This window comes from Myotis brandtii, unplaced genomic scaffold (genome assembly GCF_000412655.1).
Source record: "Myotis brandtii unplaced genomic scaffold, ASM41265v1 scaffold125, whole genome shotgun sequence".
In the NCBI taxonomy this organism is placed as follows: Eukaryota; Metazoa; Chordata; class Mammalia; order Chiroptera; family Vespertilionidae; genus Myotis; species Myotis brandtii.
In genome coordinates, this window is record NW_005354385.1 from 10,971,856 (window position 1) to 10,988,357 (window position 16,502).

The following is a 16,502-nucleotide window of genomic DNA, read 5'->3' on the forward strand; positions in this document are numbered from 1 at the left end:
AGCTTACAACTGGCCTCCCCTACCGGCCATCTTGTGACCACATGGGGGCAGCCATCTTGTGCAAGGGCGTGACAGTCAATTTGCATATTACCTCTTTATTATATAGGATAGACAATATTTATACCTTGAGTTGTGTTAGTCTAAATGGGCTCAAGTTAGATATCTTTCTCTCTCCCCCCACCTCTCTCTCACACACACACACCCTTTTACTTTACTCAGGTTGAGAAGGAGCAGCATGAGGGAAAAGGAGTTGGAGGAAACAGACTATGATCTGAACCAGAAGGTCCCATTTCTGAGGGACCTTTCTGCCAGGGATGCTTTCCAAGCAGAGTTCTGATTATAAAGGTCCTTTCTCCAAGGACCTTTCTCCTTTCTAAGTCCCCAAGATCTATGCACCCTCCCTCTGCAACAGCAAGGCATTCACTACTGGAAATGAAAGCCAATTCATCACAAGTATTTGAAGGAAATTGCAGAAGACAGTTTCATATCCTGCAGCTCCTATGGTGCACAAATGCACACAATAGCAATTAAAGGCCCAAGCAAAAAGAAAAAAATTAGTAAAAAGAGAGATGATGAACCTTATTGGAATCAGTGCAAAAAGTTTATACTCTAAGTCCTAAACTTTGATCAAATGTGGCGAAACTAATGACCTTTATTGGCATAGGAGCATTCACACTAGGAAGCCATCAGACCAGCATGAGCTGGTGTGAGTATAGATGGCCAAAATATAGTTTAATGATATAAGACTAAGAAATAAGAGAGGAGGAGGGCCAGGCATGAATGACTGAGGGCAAAGTTTCCATGCTATCCTCCTCAAGCTCAGGCCTTCATCAGTCTCACTGAGAGGGGCAGGAGAGTCACAATAATTATGGGTGTAAGTGTACATACACAGATATACTAGTATGCATTTTCACTTACTGTGTATATGTGCAGGTATATTTTATTTACTGAATGTGGTTATGCTTAATTTAACTAATTGCAAACTCCATATAGTTCAATCCATTTTATATTTTTAGTTTTTCTCTATTAACCCTTTTATTCTACTTATAAAGTTTGAAGCTAAAAGAAATCCTTCTGTATTAATAGTAAGAGCATCTACTGACCTAACCAAGAATTGCATATTATCTTTGTGGCAGAACAGGCAAACACATCCCTTTAAAAAGATACCAGAAAAGGGGCAATTTCTGTTTGAGTAGAGTGACCTTACAATTGCATGGAGGACTGGGTGCACTGTGTGTTATATTAAAGGCACTTGGTGCATACTTATTGAATAAGTGGACTAATGAATGAATGATCATCCTATTTGGACCGTTAGTGATGCCTTTGGGAGTATACACAGTCTTACTGTCAATATGCCTTATTAGGAGCTGACAAACTATTCTATGCGTAAGGTGGTGAGGGGGGAAGGGAACTTTTCCCAAGCCTGGATGGCTGGGTTTCATTTGGGGCTGGAAGTGTTAGGCATGTAGTCTGCTTCCTGCCAATAGAATTGGGGGGTCCATGAACCTCCTTTCACTTCATACTTTCTCAGTTCCTTTCAGTCCAAGCTGGCAATGTTTTAGACAACAAATTTTTGTCTTAGCAGAAATCAGTGTTTCTAATAAAATTTTCTCAAGAACCAAATGAGCTATTGTGGATTTATGGGGATTCACTCCATTAGACAAATGCCACATCCACAGGTATTTTTGAGATAATCCCTTCTCTCTTTTGGCTTCCTGCTGAGGTGGCCAAGAAAAGACTGTCCTTAAACATCCTAAAGGCCTTCTAGTGTGAGAAGATCTGTAAGAAACATCCTTAATTTCCTGGAAGGGTCTTTCATGTGACTGAATACTCTAATCTTTTTATCTTTTTGAGATTTTAACAAAGGAATTTATATTAGCACACTCAGCCTTTTCTCCATTCCATGCTGTCGGCAACAATCTCTTAACTCTATAGTAGGTTTGGAAGTTAAAACAGGAATACATTTGGGGCATATCAGATTTGAAGCAGTGAGATATGTGAGTCTGCAGTTCAAGAGAGAAGTCTAGTCAGGAGATATTAATTAGTATTAGTCAGCATACTAATGGCACATAAATTATGTTGGATAGATTAAGATCACCTAGAAGGTACACACACTTTAGAATTTGTTTTCAGTTCATCACACATGGAGTTCATTACTTAGGAGAGTTTTCCACCTACCCGCAGGACAGAATTTCCCTAGACTTTCTCCCACCACATTACTGTGATCTTCCTATGCCTAGTTTCCAATAATATAGTCACTGAATTTTTCTGAGCCCTCACCAGCCACATCTCTACCGTTTGTATTAGCAGTCTGTTCAAGGCATTCTAGTCTTGTTTCAACCATGCTCCTCAGATTCTTCCAGCATCTCCCCAGACCCCAATTCCAAAGCCACTTCCACATGTTTCTAGATTTGTTTTGGCAGCATTTTACTTGTAGATACTAAAACCTGTGTGAATTTTTTAATTGCTGTGTAACAAATTACCACATATTTAGCAGCTTAAAACAACACTCATTTATTAGCTCAGAATCCTATAAGTCAAAGTTCACTATAGTGTGGCTGGGCTCTCTGCTCATGTCACAAGGCTGAAATCAAGGTGTTGACAAAACTGAGTTCTCATCTGGATGCTTTAGAGAAAAATCTGCTCATTCTTGCTTTTGGCAGAATTCAGCTCCTTATGGTTATAGAATTACAGTATAGGTGATAGGTTCTCACTTCCTTTCTGGCTGTCAGCCATGGTCACCCTCAGCCCCTAGAAGCCCCTCCTCCCATTTCTTCCATGTGATCTCCTCAGTCTTTAAGCCACAAATGTGAGTTATGTTCTTGTCGTGTTTCAAATCTCTGACTACCCCTCCTGTGAGCAGCCAAAGAAAACTCTTTGCTTTTAAAGGACTCATGATGAGGTCAAGCCCACCCAGGTAATCTCCCCCTTTCCCAAGGTGGTCTGTGTCGTACAATATAACCTAATCCATGGCATTTACCGCCCTGGCCGTTATACAGGGCATGCATCTCACAGGAGCAGGAAATCTCGGGGCCCATCTTAGAAGCCCGCCTATTACAGGCGTTATTCATTGGCCCCTTTATGTATCAATAATCCCAAAGAAGCAGAGTTTAAAGTCTGGAAATTTAGTTTTTTTATCATTCTCCTGTGTTGACCTTCGCCCCCCTATTTCCCCCACTTTTAGCTTTTTAGATCAGTATATTATTAGATTAAGAAATACTGGAGAAGAGATTTTTATGATTTTATAATGAACTGCTCTCATAAGAACCCAGAGATTCCAATTTTGATCTGAATTGGAAGGTACTGTGGATTCAAGCACAGAGCTTCTTGAATCTTCTATGAAGCAGCACTGCATTCTGTTTATGATAGCCTGCCCTCTTTTGTTTTAGACTCCTCCTCTTCCCTGGTTATCTGTCTGCAGGACGAATATAATTCTGAGTATTTGCCAGGTCGCCTGAAGACAAGGGGGAGCACCCAAGTGCCAAGGTTCTATTGGAGCCTGGGTCTCTTGGTATTTATTGGTGCGATGTCACTTAAAACTAAGAGATTACAAAATGATAGGTCCCCCCCGCCCCCCAGAAACATCTCTGAGGTAAGGCTGAAGGCCACATGGCTGTGGAGTTTTTCTGACTTTCCTGATAATGCTCGCCATCCCTCAGTCATACAATGTGGTGGGTTTCAATGCTGAATTAGGAGTTGGCTAAATTTGGGGGAGACTTGTGGTATGCCTGACAAAGGAAGGGACAGGTCTCTTTTTTAGGTGAGCCTTGGTTGAAATCTTCATTTTGGGAGCAAGGCTGAAACTTCCCTTGCTTTGGATCCCATAAAACTTGGGCATCATGCAGCAACAAACTCCTAAAATGCTGTGATACAGAGCAATCTTTATGTTACCCAAGCCACCTAAAGAGCCACGTCTACTGAAAAGGTGATGCTGAGACCAATATCACACATCAAGTGTTTTAAGGTTCATCTAGCACAGTAATTTTGTTTCTTACAATAGCTCCTAGGGATAGTTTATAGAAAGGCATCATCTTTTGATTTTATCAAGGCAATAATTTCAAAAGTGGAGAGAGGCTTCTGAAATATTACCATTATCTCCTAACAGCTTATAAATCAAAACTTTCCTGGAGTCTAGAATAAAACCATGAAAACTGTGAATATTATGTTCAACTAGAGTTTTAAAACACAGAAAAGAGTGATCTAATAACTTAAAGGTAGATTTTGAAAGGAGATGGGCACCTACTAGGGTAAACTTTGACAACGAATACAAATCAAAATGTTATTCCAACAAAAATACAATATTATTCCAACAAAAAGACATTAGTATTCCATAAAAGACAAACACTGGGAAGAAGAATTAGGACAAAGATATCTCTTGTTCATAAACCCTGCAGTGGGGTTTTACACATAGTTTCTCTATCTCAGTTGCTGCTCTCTTAAAAAAAGAGAAAGCCAGGCAGGTGAAACAGCCCCAGCTAACACAACAACCAGTCTCATGACAGTGAAACTGCCTGTGAGAGTTTTTCTGCCAAGCTAGTGTTAAAATTGAAGCACTAAAATTTGTAACCAACATATAATATAGCTAAAATAAATAGATTCTGGATTTTTGGTTAGTGTATATAAAGGTAGCCAGAACTCTGGTGAGTATGTCTGAGTTAAGATGGAAATCTCTTTTCCTACACTGAACACATATTCTGGACAAACTATAACACAACACTACATACACACACACACACACACACACACACACACACACACACACACACACCAATGTCCCAGTGCTGAAAATAAATGGAACTCAAAATCAGAGCAGTGAGAGGAAGCCAAAGCCTAGGGACTCTTGGGGAAACAGGGGCCTGAGATGGGTCTGAGAACATGATGTCAGGACTTTTAATATGAATTAGTTGTAGGACCTGTGCACACAGGAGCTAGAACCAAGCTTACAAAGAGCAAGAAGTCAAGCAGGAATCATCCATACACAAAATGGGAACTAGATACACTATGACCATCCCCCAGGAAAGTGACAAGTGAAGTGAAGGGTCAACTGGAGAACCCAGGCTGGGGTTGTGCATCTGTGCTGAGTCAGCACCCACTCCAGCTCCCAGCACAGGTCCCAAGTCTCAAGTTAATATACCAACTGGTCCCGGGCCAATGAAAGGCATGGGGCCCTGAGCAGAGGCAAACATAAAAGCTCTCTGTAGAGATGCTCTCACTGCCAGGTCACAGTTCCTAAAGGAACGCACAACTCAAAAAGGGAAAGCTTAATAACTTCAATTACTTGATCATTTTAAATTTCTGTGAAACTACAGATGCCACAGAGAAAATTTAAAGGCAAGTGACCAATGGAAGAAAACATCTGGAACCCATATAACTAATGAAAAGAAATGCAGAATTTATAAGAACTTCTACAGATTAATAAAGAAAAAAATAGACAAACGGACAAAAAGTATGAATAAGCAAGTCACAGATGAAGAAAACTGCCCAATGAATATTAGGAGATTTTCAATCTTGCAAGTGATCAGGGGAGTCCAATTTAAAACATGAGACACTGTTTACATTTATAAGATTGGCACAAGTCAAGAAGAAAAGTTATAATATCTTATAAAATAAAAATAAAAAACCTTATGAAATGGAAAGCATACAGATCCAAGAACATAGTAATTCCCCTCCGAAGTGTACCCTAGAGAAAGCTGTGCACATATGCCCCAGTGGACATGTATGCGGTGGCTGCTACAGCATGGTTGCAAGAACAAAACTTTAGAAACTTAAATGTCAGCCACTAAGAGAAGGGATAGGTGGTAGCCTAGTTCTACAATGGAACACTGTGTAGCAGTTAAAAGGTGTGAACTAGGTCTCTGTTTATTAATATAAGTATATCTCAAAAATGTAAGGTTGAATGAAGTACATGCTGCAGAATGATCCAATATGATAGTATTCATGAAAAAGTTTAAATTCACAAGCTACATATTAAAATATGTGAAAAGCAATAATAGATGGCCTAGAAAGATAGAAATAAAATTCATGTTGAGATTGCCTTTGAGGAAGTAAGAAGGGCAATGAGAATGAGTACATCCTCAAAAGAGGACTTCAACTTTATCTGTAGAGAAAAATAATCTGGAGGATGAAAATATTAACAGTTTCAAGGCTAGGAGGTGAATAGTAATGCATTTTTTACATCATTCTCTGTGCTTAAAAAATACTTTCTAAATGTACTTCTATCCTATATAATAAAAGTCTAATATGCAAATTGACCAGATGGTGGAACAACTGGTTGCTATGATGTACCCTGACCACCAGGGGGCAGATGCTCAATGCAGGAGCTGCCCCCCAGCCCACAGGCCCCAGACCAGCCAAGGGATGCAACTGGCAGTGGCAGCAGGGGGAGGGGCCGGCAAGCAGGTGGCACCAAGCCAGCCAAGGCGGGTGCCAGTGGGGGTCCCCTGATCACCTTGCTGGTCGCCCCACAGATCAGCCCTGATCGCTGGCCAGGCCTAAGGACCCTACCCGTGCACAAATTTTATGCACCAGATGGTAGCTATGATGCACACTGACCACCAGGGGGCAGACGCTCAGTGCAGGAGTAGAAACCACAGGCATGGAAACATGGAACAGACTGATGAATGTCAGAGGGAAGTGAGGAGGGAAGAGGGGGGGAAGAGATTAACCGAAGATCTTATATGGGGTCCCTCGACCTGGGCTATGGGGATCGGGCCAAAACCAGCTCTCTGACATCCCCCAAGGGGTCCCGGATTGCGAGAGGGTGCAGACCAGGCCAAGGGACCCCACCAGTGCATGAATTTGTGCACCGGCCTCTAATAAATAAAACAGATGCCTTGGTCCTATAGAATTGCAAGAGGTTGACCATGAATTTGGCTTACAGCTTAATTATTCCTTTTATTACTCTTTGTTTAGTTGTTGTTTTTGTTTTGTTGTCAGGCCCAATATTAATAGCTCATCTACAAGCTGATAAAAGTCTTTCTGCCATCTTTCAAAATGCCTTTCTCACATGGACATCTTTTGACAGTCATTGACTGCACTACGGTCAACCAAAATGCTATCCCAGTACACTTGGTCATTGCCATGGCCCTGCTCAGTACAAGACTTAACAACAGTCACAAAACCTGTCTTTTCTTTACCTACAGCATCTCTTCTAATCACAAGTATCTGTGCTTATGCAGGTTAATAAAGTAGGTTCTCCTTCATGTCCAAAATCTTCCTAAGAACTGCCTACGAAAATTCCATGCCAAACACCAAGGTTAATCAAAGCTCAATCAGGCAGTTAAACATTCATTCACACATTCACAGCAACAGTGAATTTTATACTTTTTCTTTCTTCTCTTCTCTTTGTAACAATTTCTTCTTCTTCCACAGTTTCTCTTTCTCCTCTTCCTTTTCCCTTCTTCTGGCAGAAATTTCCATTTCCAGTCGTGCTACCTCTTCCTGGTGGGCTCGCCACTGAAGAACCTGAAATAGAAATTCATTTCAGTAACTATTCACACTCATGTGATTTTACTGATCACAATGAGACTAGGTTCTGTAACAAGCAGATGTCAAAAATTTTCCAAATACACATTAAAATTCTGTGTGCACATGAGTGTGACATGTGTTCAGTATGTGTGTGTGCTTTAGTGTTAAAAGGAGAAAGCAACCTTAAAATCACCTCATTCAGAGATTCTTCACTTGGATTCATGGAGGGAAATCCTAAAGACGCTATGAATTGACTTAAAAGGATCTCTGGATTCTCATAAATAGCATATGAAAATTTCTCTCTTTTTGCACAGGTGTGTTTTTCTGAAGCAACAGTTCCAGCTTCTGTTCAACAATTTTTTAAAAATCTCAAATGGTCCTAAGGTGCTAAAAAGTTTAAGAACCACTGATTATTTTATCTTCTTTATTTTATAAGTGAGGAAAATGAGCCCAAAGGAGGATAAAAGAAATTTTTCAAGATATTTAAAAAAACTTTTGGAGTACTGATAGGTATCAATGGTAGAAATAAACTGCTACAGCACTTATTGGGCAATGTGTATCATAATATAACATATGTATAGCCTTGGACCCACATCCCACTTTTAGGAAGTTATTCAAAGACAATTGGACAAGTGCACAAAAATGTACCCATTGGAACATTCACTGCAGTGCTGCTTAAACACAAAAATTGGAAAGAGCCTAAGTGTCTGGCAACAGGAGACAGCTTAAATTAATTATGGTACCTTCATTCAATGACTGCCATTGAAAAGGATGCTTTTTATCTATATTCACTGACATAGAAAATGCCCACAGCATATTGTTAGGTGCAAAAAGCAGGTGCAAAACCACTTTACAGTGTGATCTCATTAAAATAAATATCATACATGTATCTACACATAGAAAGCGATTTTGAAGGGGGTTTACCAAAATAATATATTGGCTATCTCTGAATAGCATTATTTCATGGAATTTTAAAAATTTATTCCTTAAGCCTGTCTGTGTCAAAGGATATTTTTACAATGAACATGTATTGTCTTTGTAAGCAAGAAACCAATGAAACTAACAAATAAAATCAAACCATTACATGTTCCGTGGACACATGTATCTAAGGAAGCAGAGAGGAGGGAGATGGAGAAATGTGCAGAATTTTTTTAGTAAAGGAGGAAACTAGCATTCCCAACTTAATACCTTACATTACATATTTGATATAAGCATAACTCATTATGGAAATACTAAAATGAAAACTGAATAACTAAAATGTCCTAAAATATGATGAATTAAAGTGACTAAATAGTTAAACTCTTTTTGCACTTTAACTATTCTAAGTTTGTTTTCTAAAAATATATTTGCCCTATATATCAAAATAACCAAAAAAAAAATCAAACTCTTGGTTTTGAAACACACTTAGGTTTTCCTATCAGCTGCTAGTCTGGCCATCATATTTACATTCTTCTTTGGAAATCCATACCTAGAACAAGATCACCTGTGCCTTCTGTCCTGACCTCCTGCTGCCAAACCTTTCCTTCCTGTCACCCACACGCTAGCTTAAGCATGCTGTATCAAAATCACATGTCCAAGTGCTGCTAGTGATCTCCCTCACAAACACCTTAAGGACAGCCCTCAGTCCCCTTTCCTAAACCTCCTGGTGGTACTTAACCCTGCTAACCATTTCTTCGTGTTTAAAACGCTTTCCTGCACAGGCCATACATTGTCTCCCCTGCTTCTCCACTAATGGATACTACCCTTTTCTTCTTCCTGCTTCCTGAGCCCACCTCACACCCGCAACTCTACTGCTATCCTTTCTCGTTGACTTCAGCCTCTCTATGATCATTATCTGACGTGCACATTCTCACCTATGAGTTAACCTATCATTTCTGTGTATCTGACTCTAAAATGTACTCTGTCTTTTTGTCTGCAACCCCATCCTAACAAATATGTAATGCCTTTGCTATTTGTATGTGCACCCAAAATACAACATTTCCAAAGTGAAACTCAACATCTTTAACTTGGCTACAGCTTCACACCAAGCCCTGTGGGCTTGCCTCTTCTGTTATTATTATTTTTTTTAAATATATTTTTATTGATTTCAGAGAGGAAGGGAGAGGGAGAGAGAGATAGAAACATCAATGATGAGAGAGAATCATTAATCGGCTGCCTCCTGCACACCCCTTATGGGGGAGTGAGCCCACAACCCAGGCATGTGCCCTTGACCGGAATCGAACCCGTGACTCTTCAGTACGCAGGCCAATGCTCTGTCCACTGAGCCAAACCGGTAGGGCCTGCCTCTTCTTTTAAACATCCTGTTTGTTCTGTGGAACCACAAGTATCTCTGTAGTTTGTAATTTTTTTTATTATGTACAACAATCAACATGACTAATTCTTTACATTTACGTCTGACTTAGGCAATCTTATATTTAAGTTCAGATGAGCTTTTACTTATGACAACTCAATTTCTAAACTATTGAATTTCCATAGGCCACTTCACTGTAATTTTCTAGACTACCCAGTCTACCTGCTAAATGCATTCAGAACAATACCAAAAAGTTCAGGAGGTTACATCAATTTCTCCAATCAGAACTGTAATAGTTCAGCCTTCTCATTGCCCCCAACAATGTCCCACACAAACCTAGCTAATGTGTTATCTCTAGGTAGGTTTTGTTTTTCCTTCCCCTTCCCTTACTGCTCTTAGCCTCACAGCATAGTCCATACTATTTCCTCACCGGGAGTGCTCTCAGTTTCTCCCTGTTTCATAAAATGCTTCTTGGCCTGCACATGCCGCATGTCTTCCATGAAGCATTCTCCAACCCACACTCATCTCTCTTTTCTTAATTGTTTTATTATTCCATAATTTCTCTTGACTTGTTTTGAGCATAATGCTTCTAGTTCTATTTAGAACAGGGTCCATGATATATATGTATTTTTGTCTTCCTTTTTTACTGTCTTGCACATCATAGGTACTCAACAATTACCTATTTGTTTACCAAAATAAAAATGTTTTAATAAAACCTAATAAATGAAGAAGAGATTATACCATTAAAATATATTATTTTGAAACATCTAATCAAATAATGGGTCCTCATTCATGATCACCAATGGCTACTAAAAACTGCACATTAACAGCTGAGGGGAAACTTTATAATGGTTGGGTCAGAGTGGCAACAATTGAGCACACTAAACAATTTAACATTGCAGAAAAGTAAGCAGACATTTTGGCATCTTGATGGAGGTAAATAACATTCCCATAAACTTTTCTTGCCAAAAAGTAAGAAGGAATAGAATCAAACCTCTATATCCATGGGTCAAGATACAGGAAATCCAGCCAAGGGAGAAACACAAAATGACAGTATGGGGATGCAGTCAGCAAAACTGAACCCTGAAAACTTTAAAGGACTTTGACAAATTACAAGAAGAAATAAAATAAGGAGAACTATGGATTAGAAGAGATTTAAGAAACATAGCGACCAAATACAATATAATATATGGGTCCTATTTGGATTCTGATTTAAATAAGCCAAATGTGAAAAGAAATTATAAAACAACTAAGATTTCAATTTTGATTAGTTCATTGATGCTATTAGGGAAATATTGTTAAAGTTTTTAGGTTTGATTATAGTATGGCTATGCTTTTTGTAAGAGTTTTTCATTTTGAAATACTAACAGATGAAATGATACATCGGGGGATTTGCTCACTATTAATTAATCTATGGGCCTGGGAGAGTAGGTAAAGGTATAGATGAAACAAATTTCACTAATGAGTTGATGATAATTGTTGAAGCTGAGTGATACAGACTTTTGTCTATGTCTAAATGTTTCCACACTAAAAATTGTATTTTTAAAAACCATAAAACATAATGTATGTCCAAAGATATTTGTATAATCAAATACTGTAGTCTCAAGGTTCTCAGAGAGTAGGAAGAAAACTTGAGATGCAGTGAACTAATGAAAAGAAAAATAGCATACATTTGGCCTTTCTGAGTACTGAGATTATTTCTGCAAATTCCAATAGAAAGAAGTTTGGGCTTTGGAACTACTCTCTCACCTTTTGATCTAAGACTAACTTATGGGAATTATAACTAAATAACCTTTGCATAATGTAAAAATGCCAAAGTATAAGTAGCCATCTGTGACTGGAGAAGATTTCTGTTTCCGATGGCAAATATAGCAAGAAAATTACCAGACCAATAAAACTGGGATAACCCAGTTTACCCACCAATTTATCTGATGTACCCTCCCTTGTCATTTGCACGTCTAAATGGTATTTCTCCTGTTCTCCAGAAAATATAAGATTATGGCTATTTTTTAAAATGGGTACAAACACCATAAATGAAACAAATGCAAGTTCAGCAACCAAAAGCCAGTGGGTTGTAGCTGCCAAGCAATATATGAAATGCTTGGAGCGGGGAGGGGAGCGGGACTCTTGGGCAAGTCAGCATCAGCCTTTAGACACTAAATTGCTTCCATTTAATATTGGAATCATGAGAATGGTCAGGGAGCCTGAGAGATTTGACTGAAATCAATAACTCACAACATCATCTGTAGTTATTACCATACCGCCCCCAAAATGTGAGGAGTAAAGGAGAAAGGGTTGTTGAAGCTGGCATTATATCCCAAGTAGCCAGAGATGTGAGATCTTGATGAGAAACACGCTCTGCAGCAGTCGGTATCCAGGCAGCAAGGTAAATGGGGCTTTTCAAAATGCACAATGGGGACGGTCAAGAATCTAGTGGGAAAGGGGGGGCCATTGAGAAATCCTTAACCAATGGATGCCCACAGAGGCAGCCAAGGACTTTGGATGGCCCCCATGTGGAGAGAATAACAACCGATTATGGTATTTTTGAGATGCCCAAGAATAAGAAAGCTGGCAGGTGGGTGAAGAAATCAATATTAGCACAATAGGCTAAAGCACAGAAGACTTCTGAGCAAACAGTGAGCAAAAAGGAAGAATAGCCTGAAGGACCTTTTAGTGGTTTTATCTTAAAGTGTTGGCTAATTATGTAGCTTTACACAGAGCTGGTGAACATAACCGTGTAATAATAACAGGCACAAAAGAACATTACCACAGTGGCAGTCGGGAGTGCATTGTAAGGAAAACATTATTTAGATTATTAACTTAGGGACATTTTACCAGATCTTAAGTTGATATTTTAATATTCCTGCCAGAGGTACAGTCTTTGAATGAATCATTAGCCTAACAAAAAAACAAGTAACATTTAAAATATGTTCATCTATTGCAAATAATAAATTAAGGGTTTAAAATGAAAATGTCCTTGCTCTTACTGTAAAACTAAAAATGGTTCAAGTGAAATTAAAAACATATATATTTTCAGAATGAATAAAATACTAGAAAAACAAAAAATGAAACCCATAAAAACTTCAAAGGTAATAATGAAAACTAACATTAAGGTAACAATAGTAACACAATTTTATATCAAAGTTGAGAGCTTTGAAAAAATCTATTATAAATGGCAATGTGCTATAAAGAAAATGAGTACAATGGCCCCCCCTTATCTGTGGGACATATATTTCAAAGCCCCCAGTGGATGCCTGAAACCATAGACAGTACCAAACCCTATATATACTATGTTCTTTCCTATACATACATATCTATGATAAAGTTTAATTTATAAATTAGGCACACTAAGATATTAACAGCAATAACTAATAACAAAATAGAACAATTATAAATATACTAGAGACCTGATGCACGAAATTTGTGCAAGGGGCTCGGCCCATTGCAGCCCCGGCTGCCTCGCAGCCCTGCGGCCCCACCCACTGATCAGAATTTATGTGACTGTGGTGTCTCTCTCTTTTCTCAAAATATCTTATTGTACTGCACATACAGCATGGATATGCTGGACAAAGGAATGATTCACATCGCAGGCAGGACGAAGCAGGACAGAGTGAGATTTCATCACACTACTAAGAACGGTGCACAATTTATCTTATAAACTGTTTATTTCTGAAATTTTCCACTTAATATTTTCAGATCACACATGATGCTGGGTAACTGAAACTGCAGAAATTGAAACTGAGGATAAGGGGGGTCTACAGTATTCAACTGTTAGTCAGTACACCTGCATTTTTGTCTTATTTCTGCCACTAACGAACAACATTGTTACATTGTACAGTTTTCTCATGTATTAATGGAGAGGACTGGATTAGATGACTTCTATAGTTTCTTTCAAAACATTTTTAATTTAAATATAATTTGTATACAATATTACCCTAGTTTCAGGTGTACACTATTGTGATTTGACATTTCTATACCTTACAATGTGATCTCCACACTAAGTCTAGTAATCATCCATCACTGTGCAACTTATCACTATATTGACTATATTCCCCTTCACCTTTTTTGCTACAGTTTTTAAGTTCTATTATTCTGATTCTATTTTATATTTTTCTTATATGGAGAAATCACAATATATGACATGCTCTGAATTTTCTTCTATAAGCAAAATGATTTGCAATGAGAAACATTAGTATTTTACAGACCTGCTAAATAATAATAGGCAATTAAATATTAATATTGAATTCTATCAGCCGTATTTATGGAAACATTGTGTCATGCATGCTGTTTCATATAAGAAAAGTATCATCTGACCAGTGCCTGTAACTGACAATAATAAAATATTAAAAACCACCATTAATGAGGGTTTATTGTGTGACAGGTCTATGCTTTATAAATGCATTAAACACATGGTGTGATGTAATCCTTGAAACAAGGAAGCATCTTCCTCACACTTCATCTGGCCAACTTCTGCTTATCTTACTCAAGTCTGAGCTAAGATGTGATTTTTTTTAAATCCTTACCTGAGGATATTTTTCCTTTGATTTGTAGAGAGAGAAGAGAAAGGGAAAGACAGAGAGAAACAGCGGTATAAGAGAAACACATCGATTGGTTGCCTCCTACACGAGCCCCGACCAGAGCCCGGGACGGGGAAGAGCCTGCAACCGAGGTACATGTCCTTGACCAGAATCGAACCCAGGACCCTTCGGTCTGCAATTCGATGCTCTATCCACTAACCCAATCTAGCTGGGGCTGAGCTTAGATGTCATTTGCTCCAGGAAGCCTTCCCTAACTCTCCAAGTCCAGGACAGGTGTCTCTTCTCTTCTTCCCTGGCACCTTGACCCTTTCTTCTATTACAGCATCATCAAACCATTTGGATTTGCCTGTTCCTCTGACTTGGCTACAAACTTTTTCTTTTTTTAATCCTCACTGAGGATTTAATCATTTATCTTAGAGAGAGAGGAAGGGAGAGAGGGAGAAAGAGAGAGACAGAGAGAGAAACATCAACCGGTTGCCTCCCATACATGCCTGAACTGGGAATCAAACAAGCAACCTTTTAACCTTTTGGTGTACAGTACAACGCTCCAATCAACTGAGCCGTCCAGCCAGGCTTAGCTACAAACTTCTTAAGGGCAGGGACCAAATGTGTCTTATCCATAGTCCCTCTCCAGAGCATAGAATGGTATCTGGCACTCAGTAAAGGTTAAAAAATACTTGTTGGTGGATGCATGAATAAGGCCCTGGGCCATGCCTGGAAGTTAGATTGACAATATTTCCCCTTCTCCCTGCTGGATTGGTCTTTAGAAAGAAAAGGTGTCCTCACCAAACCAAATGCTACCATTTTCTGACCCTGACACTATGGACTCTCCATCCTTGCTTTCCCCAGTTCTAGATGTTTCTGGGCTTCTTATGCTCCATGCCTCTTGTCTGAGAGCGAAAAAATCCAGAAAACCTTGTCAGGATTTTCAATAACTAATCTGTATTTCCAGCAGTGTTAGAGGTCATGTGCAAAAAGGTGGCAAGCACACCCCTTTCTGCCTTCTCCCTACATGTTCCTATAAGCTTCTAAATTCAGTTCAGCTGAATAAACTTTAAATTTTCATTTTATTAAATCTTTAATAGTCTGATAGGTCCATTAAATTCTTTCCCAATGTTCCACCATTTTCCAATATTACCTAAATAAGCTTTTTTCATCTTATGTGTTCCATTTATGTTCAAATTTCTCTCATAAAATGTGGTCCCTGTACTTTCGCACACGTTATTAAAGCTCTCTATTCTCTCCTTGGCATTTTTGCTTAGCAGAAAGGTTTGGTTTTTCCTCTTGGTTTCACAACTGTCCTTTGGTTTCTTGACTGACTTCATAAGTGCATTTTTATAATCTCTCTTTGCTAACTGCTTTCCATTTTCTTTTTACTAGTCTTTCTCGGAATCTTAAAGATTATGCACTGTTATCTTGACCATTTCATATGCTTTACTTTTCAAATAAAATCTTGCAACGTTTCATTTAATTGGGTTCTAAAGAGTCTTAACCTTAGTGCAAAACAATACTTGTAAAGGAAGAAACACACTAAATGTTAAGAAGCAAAAAACTATTAACAGATTTGTTTTTCCTAAGGAACAAATTTTACAAACCTATCAATTTTATTTATAAAGCTGACAAAGCCAAATTGTATAATAGAGTCAGAAAATGGCGCTAACCGTTAGGAAGTCATTTGCCTGTTGATGATGAGGTCTAGGGAAATCACTTCACATTTCCAGGCCTCAAATCCTCTTTGAAAAAATGTATAGGACCAGATCAGTTTTTCAAACAGAGGGTCACAACTCATTAGAGGGTAGTGAAATCAATTTTGTGGAAGGGGACTGGTGTTTTTCATAGAAGAGAAAATATCAGAGTGTATCTCATTATTATAGTAAGGCCATTTCAAGAAATTTTTTCATGAAATTGTGTGTGTGTGTGTGTATTTGTAATGCAAAATACATTTTTCACTGTGGGTCACAGTCAAAGAAGCTTGAAAAACATAGCATGAAGTTCTCTATAATCTTTTCCAATCGTAAAATTCTATGGCTCTGAGATATAAAGACCAAAGTTATTGTCTTTCCATCATTAAGCCACAGGCACTCCTTCTGCAGTCAACCCAGAAGCATGATATAGAAAAGAGAACCCAGGATTTGAAACCATAAAACAGGCTTTGCATCCTACTTCTGAGACTTATTAATGGTACTCCCTCATGTACATTGTTTAAC

At 38.6% G+C, this 16,502-nt stretch overlaps 1 protein-coding gene across 1 annotated transcript in view; it reads right to left on the reverse strand.

Annotated features, from left to right (window-relative positions):
* The window catches only part of CCDC148 (coiled-coil domain containing 148), a 214,330-nt gene that overhangs the window by 64,793 nt on the left and 133,035 nt on the right, over nucleotides 1-16,502 (reverse strand). Inside the window, exon 11 of the mRNA XM_014534079.1 lies at nucleotides 7,324-7,464. Within this exon, the coding sequence (XP_014389565.1) occupies nucleotides 7,324-7,464 (141 nt within the window). The remainder of the gene's footprint in view (nucleotides 1-7,323; nucleotides 7,465-16,502) is intronic.